The 13,522-nt window shown below is 45.0% G+C and overlaps 1 protein-coding gene across 1 annotated transcript in view; it reads left to right on the top strand.

The window, feature by feature from the left end:
* Positions 1-13,522, top strand: part of MOCS1 (molybdenum cofactor synthesis 1) — a 39,409-nt gene that overhangs the window by 19,314 nt on the left and 6,573 nt on the right. Inside the window, exons 4-10 of the mRNA XM_023734158.1 lie at positions 5,138-5,302; positions 5,909-5,970; positions 6,320-6,431; positions 6,845-6,957; positions 7,473-7,583; positions 9,616-9,736; positions 10,233-10,280. Coding sequence (XP_023589926.1) covers positions 5,138-5,302; positions 5,909-5,970; positions 6,320-6,431; positions 6,845-6,957; positions 7,473-7,583; positions 9,616-9,736; positions 10,233-10,280 — 732 coding nt within the window. The remainder of the gene's footprint in view (positions 1-5,137; positions 5,303-5,908; positions 5,971-6,319; positions 6,432-6,844; positions 6,958-7,472; positions 7,584-9,615; positions 9,737-10,232; positions 10,281-13,522) is intronic.

Raw genomic sequence — 13,522 nt, 5'->3', positions numbered from 1 at the left:
TCTGTTCAGATTTTGTATCACAGTTTGTGTCAGTTTAGGTAGATAGTGTGTTTCTGGAAATTTGACCATTTCCTCTTGTTTCTCAAATTTGTTGGAGTGCAAGTTTTCATAGTATTCTTTTATGATCTTTTTTTATTTCAGTTGAGTCTGTTATATTATCCCGTTTCATTTCTTATTTGGGTTATTTGAGTCTGTTATATTGTCCCCTATCTCATTTCTTATTTGTGTTATTTACTTCCTTCCCTGTTTTTCTTTTGTCAGTTTGGCCAGTGGTTTGTCAGTTTTGTTGATCTTTTCAAGGAACCAACTTTTGGTCTTATTGATTCTTTCTATTGTTTTTCTGTTCTCTATTTCATTTATTTCTACTCTAATCTTTATTATTTCCTTTCTTCTTGTGACTGTGGGCTTCTTTTGCTGTTCTGTTTCTGTTTGTTCGGGTTGTAGGGCTAGCATTTTGATTTTGGCCTGGTCGTCTTTTTTGATTTGTGCGTTTATTGCTAGAAATTGACCTCTGTGCACTGCCTTCGCTGTGTACCAAAGGTTTTGGTATGATGTGTTTTCATTCTCATTTGATTCTAGGAATTTTTTTATTCCCTTTTTGATTTCTTTTGTTACCCATTGTACTTATACATAAAGTTGGCTTGAGTCAGAGGCAACTTGATGGTAACTAACAACGGCATACTTTAGGTATGTCTCATGTAATGGCATGTAGTTAACTTTAGTTTCTTTTATCAAATCTGATCATCTCTGTCTTTTTACTGGTGAGTTTAGTTTGTTTTCTTGATTGTGATTATTGAAATATTTGGATATGTTTCTATAGCTTTCAATTTGTCATTGTTTTTTCTTCTTTTTGTCTTTTAAGAAATAATCTCCCTAGCAAGACAAGAACTTTAGCATACTCTTATGCCCTTCGATTCTCCAACCCTCCCCTCACGCTTATTGTTGATATTTTCTAAGATTTTACTTCTAGGTTATTATGTCTGTCCCTCTGTGTCTCTTGTAAGCACACTCCCTGCCTTTTAAGACAACAGCAAACTTCACCAAGATGTTTGATTACCCTTAATTCCCATAACTTTTGCATCAATTCCTGAATTTGTTTCTCTTCTTATTTGTGTATTTCCACTAAAAGTTTTTCAGTGTAGGCCTTTTTATGGCAAGTCTGAGTAAACATGGGATGCCTGAGAGTAGTTTTTATAATGTTTTATATTTTTATAATGTTTTGCTACAATAGTGATTTTATAATGTTATTTAAATGCATATAAAATTTTAGGTTCAGGATTCCTTGTTTCAATATGTTAAGAATGTTGCCCCACTGTCATCTTACAACCAGTATTGCTATTGAGAAAAGTCTGATGTCATTGTGGTTCTTGCTCCTTTGTACACAAATTTGAGCTAATCAAGGAAAAAGATGTGACCTTGAGATAGCTATTTATTGGGGCTGATGCAGTGACAGCCACTTGTAGGTTCCCCTCCCCCTCAGCAGGGGCTTTGCCAGAGGCACCAGAAGGGGAAGAGGTCATGAAAAACCCTCAGGGAGGAGGAGAAAGGAGGGAGCAAGCTTACAGGTTCCTAGTTGATATCCTGCAGCAAGGTGGAGAGTCTCTGGATCAGAGAACTCCAGAGGCAACAGCACCTTAGTATCCTTATAACTACAGAATTTTACATTATCCATGGCTACCAGATGTTTGGTACAATTTCTTGGAGTATGTAAAACAAGCAGGCTCTAATTGGCTAAAAATATATTTATTTGGGCCATTTTTTAAATAATTGGGTGTGTACAAATTTGAGTTTGGTGCCAGCAGGCTGTTTTGGGCTAATGGGCCTCAGCTTGCATGAAGAAATAAATAACTTGGGGTCACCTTTGACTCATTAATATAATAATGATATACTCTTTTTCTCTGGAAACTTCAAGTGTTCTCTTTATATCCGATTTTCTTAAATTTTGCTGTAGTATATTTAGAATAGACTTTTCCTCATCTGTCCTATTGACATTCAGTGAAGTTGCTCTTAAGCCATTTATCTTAAATTTGGGGAAAATTTTCTCTATTATTTCTTTTAATATTTCCTTCCCTCCATTTCGGTTTTTTTCCCTCCCTGGGACCACTGTTATCTGGATGTTACCACTTCTACTCGTAGCCTCCATGTTTCCTAATTTTATATTTTTATTTTTTATCCTCATCCTCTTCCTCCTGGGTGTGCTCCTGAATCTGATGTTCCTACTCGCCAATTTCTCCTTCTTTGTCCATCTTGCCATTTATTTTATTTCTTGTGTTCTTTATTTCACAGTGATGTTTTCCCCTAATATTTTCCATTGTCCTTTTACAATTAAAAAAAAAAATTTGTCTCATATTGTTTTCTGTTAACTGCATTTATTATGTTTATCTTACATTCTTAGTCTGTCTGTTTTAATACTTTTTCTTCCATTGGTATATATTTTACAGGTTTTTGTTTGTTTGTTTGTTTGTTTTACTTCTTGGGGGCATCAGCTATTCTGTCTAGCATTGCTTACTAGGAAAAGGTTTAAGGTCAGATCCTAGTCTTTGATAGGCCCATGGAGCCCAAGGACAGGAAAGCCTCAGGCCCCAGAATATCACAGTTACTCACTCATGTCTGTTATCTGCCCAGCAAACAACCAGCATTGCCATGTGAGACCACACAGGTTGTGTATTGCAAAACTCCAGGAGATATTACTCACTTAGATTATGATGAGAGTGGCTCCCCCTAGAGTTGTGTAACTTGGAAATCCTGCAGGTCTTCACCTTCAAACCCTCAGGGAGAAGCAGAGTTGGAAGGCTATAGTTACCCTTGATTTTAATCCACCAGTCTTGGGGCATTGGAGAGGGAGGAAGAAGGAGAGAATACCTGAGGCTGGTCAGTCCTTATCTGCTGTCTTCACTTCGTCTTCCAGTAGAACTTCGGCAGCTTCCATGATTTTACCTCCAGTGGATTCCTAAACGAGTTCTCTGGGCCAAGTTCTCTGGGCTGTTGCCACCAATTTCTTCAGTAAAGGCACAAACAATGATTGTTCTGAGGCATTAGTGGATGTGGGCAAGAACAGAGCTTAAACTACCTTGCTTTCCTTCATCTGCTCACATTCTCTGCCAGTGGCCTTCAGCCCCAGACTACTGTCACCTCCCTCATACCAGTTTAAAACAACCATCCGTCTTCCTATGAGTTCCTCAAGATTTTTTTTCAAGTTCTTGGATTCTGCATTTCCCTCTGTAGTTTCTCCAGGGCTGATTTGGCAGAGGCAGCCAGCAACCACTACTAATTTTCCATGTTGACAGAACCACAGTGAAGCTCTTTCCTTTCTTTTAAAAATAACAACTTTTTATTTTTAAACTTTGATTTTCTTATTACAAAAGTAAAAAAGAAAGTTTATTTCAGATAAGCAAAAAGAACATTGGTACCGCCTATTTGTTACCATTGTCAACATTTTGGTTTGTCTCTGCATCTAGTTTTTACCATTTTACGACCTGCTCTCTCTACTTCATATAGCCTGTGCCTTTCTCTGCACCCTAATATATTGTTTTACAGAGTCATTTTTGCCTGCATAATAATTGCATCATCCAGAGAAAACATAATTTAACCAGTTTTCTACTGTTGGCTATTTGAATTATTCCCCACTTCCCTTTATTATGGATTGTTCTATGAGAAACATCCTTATAGATAAATATTGTTCACATCTGTGATTACTTCCCTGGATTAATTTCTTAGAAGTGAAAGCCTTTTCAGGACAAAGGCTTTATAAAGTTCCAAGCCCTTATATACATAATTTCCCTCCAGAAAGGTTGTGTAATTTTAGTCTTACAACATGAACGTGTACATTTCTACACACCCCTACACACCCTACCTAAACTGGATATTAATTTTGTAATCTGATGCTTTTTCCTCAATTCAGCTTTGTTTGGGCACTTCCCCCCTTGTTTCTGCTCTCATGCAGAGCTGAGCCAATTCTTCACAAAGAGACATTTAAGTAGTTTGTCAGAAGTGCCATGTTGGGGGCTAACTAGTTGCCGTTAAATTGATTCCAACTCATGGTGACCCCATGTATGTCAGAGAAGAAGGGTGTTCGATATGTTTTTTTTTTTTTTTATTATTGTTGTACTTTAAGGAAGTTTACAATTCAAGTTGGTCTCTCCTACAAAAATTTATACACACATTGCTATGTGACCCTAGTTGTTGCTCTCCCTATACTGTGACAGCACACTCCTCCTTTCCACCCCAGGTTTCCCGTGTCCATTCAACCAACTCCTGACCCTCTCTGCCTTCTCTTCTCGACTTTGGACAGGAGCTGCCCATTTAGTCTCATGTATGTACTTGAGCTAAGAAGCACACTCTTCATGAGTATCATTTTATGTTCCATAGTCCAGTCTAATCTTTGTCTGAAGAGTTGGCCTTGGGAATGGTTTTACTTTTGGGCTAACAGAGAGTCCGGGGCCATGTCTTCCAGAGTCCCTCCAGTCTTAGTCAGACAATTAAGTCTGGTCTTTTTACTAGAATTTGAATTCTGCACCCCACTTTTCTCCTGCTCCATTAGGGACTCTGTTGTGTTCCCTGTCAGGGCGGTCATTGGTGGTAGCCAGGCACCATCTAGTTCTTCTGGTCTCAGGCTGATGAAGTCTCTGGTTTATGTGGCCCTTTCTGACTCTTCTATAGAGTTTTTAATGGCTGATTTTTTGGAATTAGATTGCCAAATCTTTCTTCTGAGGAGCCTCTGGGTGGATTTGAACCTCTAACCTTTCAGTTAGTAGCTGAGTGTGTTTACTGTTTGCACCACCCAGGGTCTATTACTGTTCTTCTTGCTAGCTATGTAACTTTGAGCAGTTTTCTTAATCTCTCTGAGTCACCCTTTCCTTACTTATTAAATCAGGATAATTATTTTTGTAAGACTTCAGTGAGCTAACGTATGCAAAGCCCTCAGCTGATCATTTAACACAGAACACTCAGGGTTTAATGTTTTCATTATTTTTGCCATTGTTGTTATGTTTCTTATTAAGACAAGCCTGGTTAATAGAAGTCTGCAGAGAGCTTCTTGGCCACTCATCCTGTTTGGACTAAGAGTTTCACCTTCCAGCCCTCCTCCCAGCCTCACCAAGAACAAGCAGTCTAACACCTCCTCCTCTTCTCCTTACAGCCAAGCTCCACCAACTGGAAGGGCTGAGGACCATCGGCATCACCACCAATGGTATCAGCCTCGCCCGGCTGCTGCCCCAGCTTCAGAAGGCTGGTCTCAATGCCATCAACATCAGTCTGGACACCCTGGTGCCAGCCAAGTTTGAGTTTATCGTCCGCAGGAGAGGTGATCAGATGTGGCTGGTGGTGGAGGGAGCATATGAGAGGTGCCAGGCCAGGGGCCTGGTCTCTCCCTCTTGGTCTCCGGGTTGTAGATGAAGCCTAGGCATTTGTTCTTCACCCTTCACCCCTGCTAAAGGTCCCTCATCTCTGTAGCCACACCCTTGGAGGCTTTTTGGGATTAGATGCTAATAATCTAGGTGGACCAACTTCCGTTTTTGTGTAGGCTGTGAGCCGAGAATGGATTTTACAAATGAATATTTACAACCAATTTGATGACAGGGAACATTAACTTTGAACTCTAGTTAAGTAGAATTTATTCTCCTCCCCCAAATTTTATTTTCTCTTTTATAGACCCGTATTACAGAAAATGTACTTAATTATTGTATTTTGAATTTTGTCAATAAGAACTTTATGCATATACCTACATATATTTTTCCTCTTGGCCTAAAATATTTACTCTCTGGCGTTTTACAGAAAACGTTTGCCGACTCCCAGGCTAAGTGGTCTCTAAGGCCCCTCATAGCTTTGGGTGCTTCCCTGTAGTGGGGGAGTGGAGGGGGGAGGAGTAGGAGGAGGTTCATGGACCTTCCTTCTCTCTTCCCCACTGCAGGCTTCCACAAGGTCATGGAGGGCATCCATAAGGCCATTGAGCTGGGCTACAACCCTGTGAAGGTGAGTACATGCCACTGCTGCTCACTCTGACTTTCTGCCACCCCACCCCAAGTTTGCCCTTCCACCCCCAGCTTTTGGCCTCTTTGACAGCTCCCAAACCTGGCCAGGCAGCACAACTGTACCTCCACTACTACCACTTCCTTGCCAGTCACATCTAGTCCTGGCCCCCCACGAGGGAGGGGAGAAAAATCAGTAACCCCATGGAATTCCCCAGCTAAAGAAGAGGTAGGGGGAGACAAGGAATGGGCCCCCCACTGGAGCACCTAGGCATGTGCCAGACCCCCACGGGTCATTCACATAGAAGAATGGAAGTGGGCCAGCCCTCACGGTCCCGTTGTCCCCTGGCCAGGTGAACTGTGTGGTGATGCGAGGCCTAAACGAGGATGAACTCCTGGACTTTGTGGCCTTGACTGAGGGGCTCCCCCTGGATGTACGCTTCATAGAGTACATGCCCTTTGATGGTCAGTGACATGGGGGTGGGGCAGGCTGGGTCTGTCAGCAGAGCTTGATCAGGGCCATGCTGAGGGTATGGCAAGGTGACTGCTACATGGCACTGGTGCATGCTGAGGGTGGTAGGAAGGGCTGAACGTGGGTGCTGCTGACCCAGGAGCTTTGCTGTGTGCGTAGGAATTGCTCTAGGGATGGTGGGAGGGGACTGGGAAGACCCCTGTGCTGTGAATGGGGCATGGGAGGCTCCTCAGAGTCACTGTGGGTGTGATTTGATGTACCCGTTTTAGTCAGGGGCCTCCTGACCTCCCACGGGAGAGGCTGGAGAACTGATTCCTATGCTGTGTGAGAGGATGGACTTGAAGACTCTGAGGCCCCTTACACTCTGATTCAGTTGTTCCTCCTGCCTCCCCCAACCCAAATACAGGCAACAAGTGGAACTTCAAGAAGATGGTCAGCTACAAGGAGATGTTGGACACGGTGCGGCAGCGGTGGCCTGAGCTGGAGAAGCTGCCGGAGGAGGAATCCAGCACAGCCAAGGTTGGGGAACAGGAAGAGGAAGGGTAGACAGGAAGGGTATGCCTCTACCCTAGGGGAGGGCCGAATTGAGTCAGAACACAGTGGTGTGGGACGATACAGCTTAAGCAGGAGGCAGTATAGTGCCATCCCAACAACCTCCCTGTTTGATTGATAAAGAAGCAGACTTGGCAGGGTTAAACAACTTATCATAGGACAAGTAAGTGTTGGAGGGTACTGCTCATCCTGGACTTTCATGAGGCCTCCTCTGGACGTGCTGCCCTCAGGTCCCATCATCCTTACAGGTTTTCCCCAAGGGTAGGCCAGGCACAGGCAGGTGTCACTGCCTGCTTCAGCGAGCTCATGTGTCATCGTACCTGGAGTCTTCTGTTGCCTGCAGGGCCTTGGGCACTACCTTCCAATGGGCTTCTCTGGGTGAGGGGTATGGAGTAAGGGTTCCAATGAGAGCAGGTGATGGCTTGGGCTCAGTAGCTTGTCTCCATCCCTCCACTGCCCTTCTTCCCCTCTTTTCCCCCCAGACCTTTAAGATCCCTGGCTTCCGAGGCCAGATCAGCTTCATCACGTCCATGTCTGAGCATTTCTGTGGGACCTGCAACAGGCTGCGAATCACAGCTGATGGGAATCTCAAGGTGAGTGTCCCCTGTCCCCACAATGTCCTTTCCTCCACAAGGCCCCCTTGCTACCCTTGTTATGAATATCTCCTCCCACCTATGCTCCTGATTGGAGGGGATACTAGCTGGGCCCAAGGGGTAGTTGGTGAAATAGTGTCAGACTTGGGGGGACTGTGGGAGTAGCAGGTAAGGGTAAACTCATGGCCCCTCTGGAGGTCTCACCCTGACTCCTTCCTTCCTTGGGTCCCTCAAGTAGCTTCCAATTGATTGTAGCTACCAGAGGGGAGGGGTAAGGGGTGACCCATCTGGAGGGTACTTTGCCCAGTTGGCCCCTCCCACCAGGCCAGAGGCTCAGCTCTGAAACCAGCATCCATTCTTACTTACCTCAGAGCTAATAAGTATGGTGATGGTGGGTTGGGTTTAAATGCATCAAGTTGGACATCCAAATAGAACCATCCGGCAGGTTATTGAAAAGGTAGGGGATTTTTTTCTGGGCTGCAGATGTAGAATTGACTTGGACTATAGGTAGTATCTATATCAATGAGGGTCCCAACAGGAAAAGGAAGTTGGGATTCCAAAGAGAATATAATGAAGAGACTATAGTGCAAGGTTAAAGTAATCACTAAGGGATGTTGAGACACTAGGGACAAGCAATAGCAAAAAGCTGTTACTTCTTTGCTGGAAGGGGCAAGGGGAGGAAGTTGTGTCAGTGGAGCCCAGTGAGAGCTGGAGCCTTGGAGGAGAGGCCACCTGGCTGGAGCTATAGTTCTGGAGCAGAGATGCCAGTCAGGGAAGAAGCAAGGAAGAAATACCACAACCTTCCTTTCTTCTCACCCTCTGATCTCCCATTGGCCAAACCTAGGCAGAAGCCAGCTGGAAGGGAGCCCACAAGGTATAGGCCACAGAGGGTAGCCTCCTGGTTGCAAAGAAGATCAGAGAATGGAATCTGGGGTCTGGCGGGGGGAGTGAGGGGTAGAGAATAGCCATATAGTGCACTAGTTATACCTTCTGTCTTAGATTTCATTAGTATCTTGTCTTCCCTGGTGGGTTCTGCCCTCAAGGGCCTCTCAAACATTCTTCTGTCTCTGTATCCACAATGCCTTATACAGAACTGGCACATAATATATGCTTTGTAAGATTTTGTGGAAGGATGATAAACCAAACCAAAACCCACTGCTGTTGAGTCGATTCTGACTCATAGTGACCCTATAGGACAGAGGAGAACTGCCCAACAGGGTTTCTAAGGGTGTAAATTCTTACTGAAGCAGACTGCCACATATTTCTCCTGTGGAGTGGCTGGTGGGTTTGACTGCCGACCCTTTGGTTAGCAGCTGAGCACTTTAACAACTGCACCACCAGGGCTCCTGGAAGGATGGTAGGTATCTTGATTTCTGGGACTGGCTCATCCATCCCTGAGGTCCTGTAACATCCAATCAAACCTCTTAACAGAAAGAGCATTTGGTTAAGTTTGAATGACCTAAAGATGCCATCTTCACCAGCCCTCTATGGTTAAACTACCAATCAGGGTACCCCAAACTCAAATAACTGCCAGGGCAGGCAGGTAATGCACATGAGTGAGGGACCAGGAGGGGACAGGTGAAATGGAATGTGCCTGCCACATCTGAAGGGGATGGCCGGGACTCAGTTTCAACTGACTATTGCCACTCTCATGGCAATAAAGGGGCCATCCCATCAAATGTCTCTGGAAAAGGTGCAAATCTGAATTTTTATGTGCTATCTCTGTTGACAATTGTTTATTTTTTTAAAGTACACCCGACAAGCTGAATGAAACATGACCACAAGTCAGATACAGGCCTTGTGATGTTTGGCTTTGCTTCCTGCCCTTCCAGCCTCTCTGACTCCTCCATCCGCACCTTCTGTCCCCCAATTGCCAGGGAGCCTTGGCTTGAGTATGAACCTACCAGGGGAGACCTGGGTATTCGCACTTAGCCCATGGGGGGCTTTATGGGTGGGTGCTCAGAGGCTTGGTGGCCAAGGTTCAGGGATGAAGGAGACATGATTGTCCTCACCCCCATGGTGTCCCCTACAGGTCTGCCTTTTTGGGAACTCAGAGGTATCTCTACGGGATCACCTGCGAATGGGGGCCTCCGAAGAAGAGCTGCTAAGAATCATTGGGGCTGCCGTGGGCAGGAAGAAGCGGCAGCATGCAGGTACGGGGCGGGAGTGGGGAAGGCTGGGCTGAATGGGAAGTGGGCCACTGTTAGCAGGAGGGAGGGGGCCATAGTTATAGGGTGAGAGAACAAAGGAAAGCCAAGGAGGAAGCTGGTGGGAGCTCAGTATTGTCCTCTTGGGCCTCTGGACTTGGGGTATGATGATGGTTCGCCTTTATTGGGGAAGTTGGCATAGCAGAGGCTGCACAGGAGAGGGGATCTGGAATTCTCTTGGGCTGTTTTAGTGGGTCAGGGAAAGAGAGGTGCTGTTGCCTCTCTCTCATCCCAGACCTTGCCTTCTACTTAGGGAGAGCTAGGTCTTAGGTGTCCACAGACTGTTTTCTGGACTCTGTCATGGATGACTTTGCAGTATACATGTGGGGGCTATTTTTGCACGTATACAGGTGGTTGTCATACCACTTAGGTCCATCCATTCACTTCAGTGAACAATCCTCCCACCCTCTTTCTCTCCCTCCCCATCTTTCCCTTACCCCAGGCATGTTCAGTATTTCCCAGATGAAGAACCGGCCCATGATCCTCATCGGTGGGTGACCCATCAGTACGTAACCACTCACCCTTGTCATTGGGAGTCCTGTGGGATGGGGCCCCTGCCATGAGGCACCCCAGCTCCTGCATTTCATTCTGATGTTCTCCTCCTTGTTTTCTTCTGTTTCTCCTTTATCTTCTCTTACTCCTTTAAGCCTTTGCTGTTTCTTCTCCTCCCTGTCCATGGCTCCTTTTCACTATACGTCACAGAAATGATCATTCTGTCTCACCAAGAATAGGGGACGGGGCTCCAGATTTCAAGATCACTGAGGTTAATTGGGGGCCCTGGTGGTGCAGTGGTTAAGAGCTCAGCTGCTAACCAAAAGGTTGGCAGTTCGACTCCACCAGCCACTCCTTGGAATCCCTATGGGGCTGTTCTACCCTGTCCTGTAGGGTCACTATGAGTCAGAATCAAGTTGACGGCAACAGATTTTTTTTTGGTAAGGTTAATTGTGCCCTGACAATTGAACTCCTGGTTAAAATAGAGACCTTTTCCTCAGCTTTAGAATCCCCAAGCCTGGGTACAGTTACAGCTGTTGCTTCCTCTTTATAGTAAGGCCTAGTTACTGAGGGGGTATCTGGATCATTAGCAACCATTGATTGATGTATTATTTACTTCTATGCTAGGCAGAGCTTGAGCCAGCAAATTAATAATGTTACTCGCCTTTTCAACAAGGAGATGGCCAGGATCTTAACTCCCCAATTCTAAACACTCGGGAGCTAATACAGACATATCTCATGTGCATAGGATGCTTCAAGAAAAAAAACATCTTTTTTAATAAAGCCATATGTGGCCTCCTACCCTGGGTGTGGTGGTTAGAGTTGTGTGTCAGCCTGGCTGGGCCATGATTCTCATTGGTTTGGAAGTTACATAATGATGTAATTTGGCAGTTATGTAATGATGTAACCTCCATGATGTGATCTGATGCGATCAGTGAATCAGTTGTAAGGGGAGTTTCCTTGAGGGTGTGGCCTGCATCCAATATGTAGTTGGATGTTCTGGCAAAGCTCGCTTGCTCTGGATCCTGCATCTGGCTCATCATCATCTGACCTCCAGTTCTTGAGACTTGAGCCAGCAGCCTGCTGTATTGCCTTCCGATCTTAGGTTCCTCAGCCTCCACAGCCTGTGAGTCAGTGGCTTGCTGTCTGACCTGCCAATCCTGGGTTTGTCAGCCCCCACAGCTATGTGAATCAGGAGAAGCCTCCAGCCTGATGTCTGACCCACGGATTTGGGATGTGCATGAACCATTTCCTTCAGATAAATCAATCTCTCTTTATATATACACCCACTTCACTGGTTTTGCATCTCTAGAGAATGAGGCCTAAGATATTTGGTACCAGGAGTGGTTCTAGAGAAACAAAATTGTAAGGATGAGTTTTCTGAATTGGTTCTCACGTCTGGTTTTCTTAAAGATGTTGATGACTCTGCTTCTAGTAGTAAAGAGGACACTGCTAATCCATGGCATGAGGTGGCAATAGAAATACACAAAATCACCACCAGTAGATCAGGTATTGGTGAGAGATGAGGCTCTTGGTGATCACATGCTTGATACCTTTCTACACTTTTGTCGTAATGAGAGGTATAAGGAAGCTGGTTGGTTGGTCCTACTTTTGCTAGACAAAGTGGTGAAAGAAAGAGATGAGCTCAGGGCTTCAGAGTCAAAGCTCCAGCACCACATAAACAACCTAAAAGTTTCCACTTGTGCCTTGAAAGAAAGCCTTATTTCTTGTAGTAACGGAGCTGATGATGCTGAAAACAAACCTGGAGTCTTACCATAAGAGTGGCTGAATTACAGTGCCACCTGAATTCCCAACCTCCAGTGGTGTCTAAAGTTAAAGTGAGGGCATTGATTGGGAAGAAATGGGATCCTGAAACTTGGGATGTGGACATATGGACAGATAATCAGGAAGCTAGGGACACTGTGCCCCTAAATTCCATTGAATCATTTCTGCCAACAGAACCAGCCTTCTCACTCCCATCTGAGGTGATTACTCCCTGTTTGTCTGCTAAGCCACCCTCCCCAATAAAACGGTTAGCCCCTCCACTCCCATCTGATGAGATTAACCCAGCTGGGTCTAAACAGCCTTTGTCTGAGTCATTGCCTGGGGCATCGCCTGAGGCAGATGCCTTATAAGACAATGCTGAATGTTCTCAAAACACATCCCCACCACCCATTTTGGCTTCTAGACCTATAACTAGACAGTCCCAGCAAGCCTCAAAAGGTGAAGTACAAAATGTGACCCAGGAGGAGGTACGCTACAGTCCAAAAGAACTGCTTGACTTTTCTAATGTGTACAAACAGAAACCTGGGGAATATGTGCGGGAATGGATATTAAGGGTGTGGGATAATGGTACAAGGAAACTTAAAGATGGATCAGTCTGAGTTTACTGATATGCATCCACTAAGCACAGATTCTTCATTTAATGTTTCAGCTCGAGAGGTTAGGAAAGGATCTAATAGTTTATTTGGTTGGGTCCCTGAAGCATGGATTACGCGGTGGCCTGTGCTAAAGAAGTACCAGACCTGCCTTGGTATACTGTAGAAGAAAGTATCCAAAGGCTTAGGGAAATTGGCGTGTTAGAGTGGATTTATCAGGTTAGACCCAGAGACCCACACATGGAGTGCCCAGAGGACATACCTTTTACAACATGAATGAGGAACACATTTATGAAGGGAACCCCAACATCCTTGAAGACCGCTGTGATTGCTATTTTATGTAAATCAGATTTGACAGTGGGAACTGCCCTAACCTAATTAAGATACCTAACTACAATGGGGAGCCCTGGTGGCACAGTAGTTAAGTGTTTGGCTGCTAACCAAAAGGTCGGCAGTTTGAATCCACTAGCCGCTCCTTGGAAACCCTATGGGGCAGTTCTTCTCTGTCCTGTAGGGTCACTATGAGTCAGAATCGACTCGATGGCAATGGGTTAACTACAGTGGCGGTGATTGGACCCCATGGTGCTAGGGGCCGGGTGGCAGCACTCAGTTGACAAAGTGGGTGTGATTATTGTAATGAACAAGGGAGTCAAAGTAGTAATCAGAATAGTCTGACTCATATGGACTTACGGTGTTGACTACTTAGTCATGGTGTCCTAGGAGTGAAATAGATGGGAAATCTACTAAATATTTTCTTAATCTGTACAAGTGGAAGCATTCTAGGTCAAGTGAATGGCAGCCTAACTTGAATCACCAGAATAGTCATGGCCCCTCAATCAATTCCCAGACTTGAGCCAGTTTA

This window comes from Trichechus manatus, unplaced genomic scaffold (assembly GCF_000243295.1).
Source record: "Trichechus manatus latirostris isolate Lorelei unplaced genomic scaffold, TriManLat1.0 scaffold00065, whole genome shotgun sequence".
Lineage (NCBI taxonomy): Eukaryota > Metazoa > Chordata > Mammalia > Sirenia > Trichechidae > Trichechus > Trichechus manatus.
This window is presented reverse-complemented; position numbering and strand designations above follow the sequence as displayed.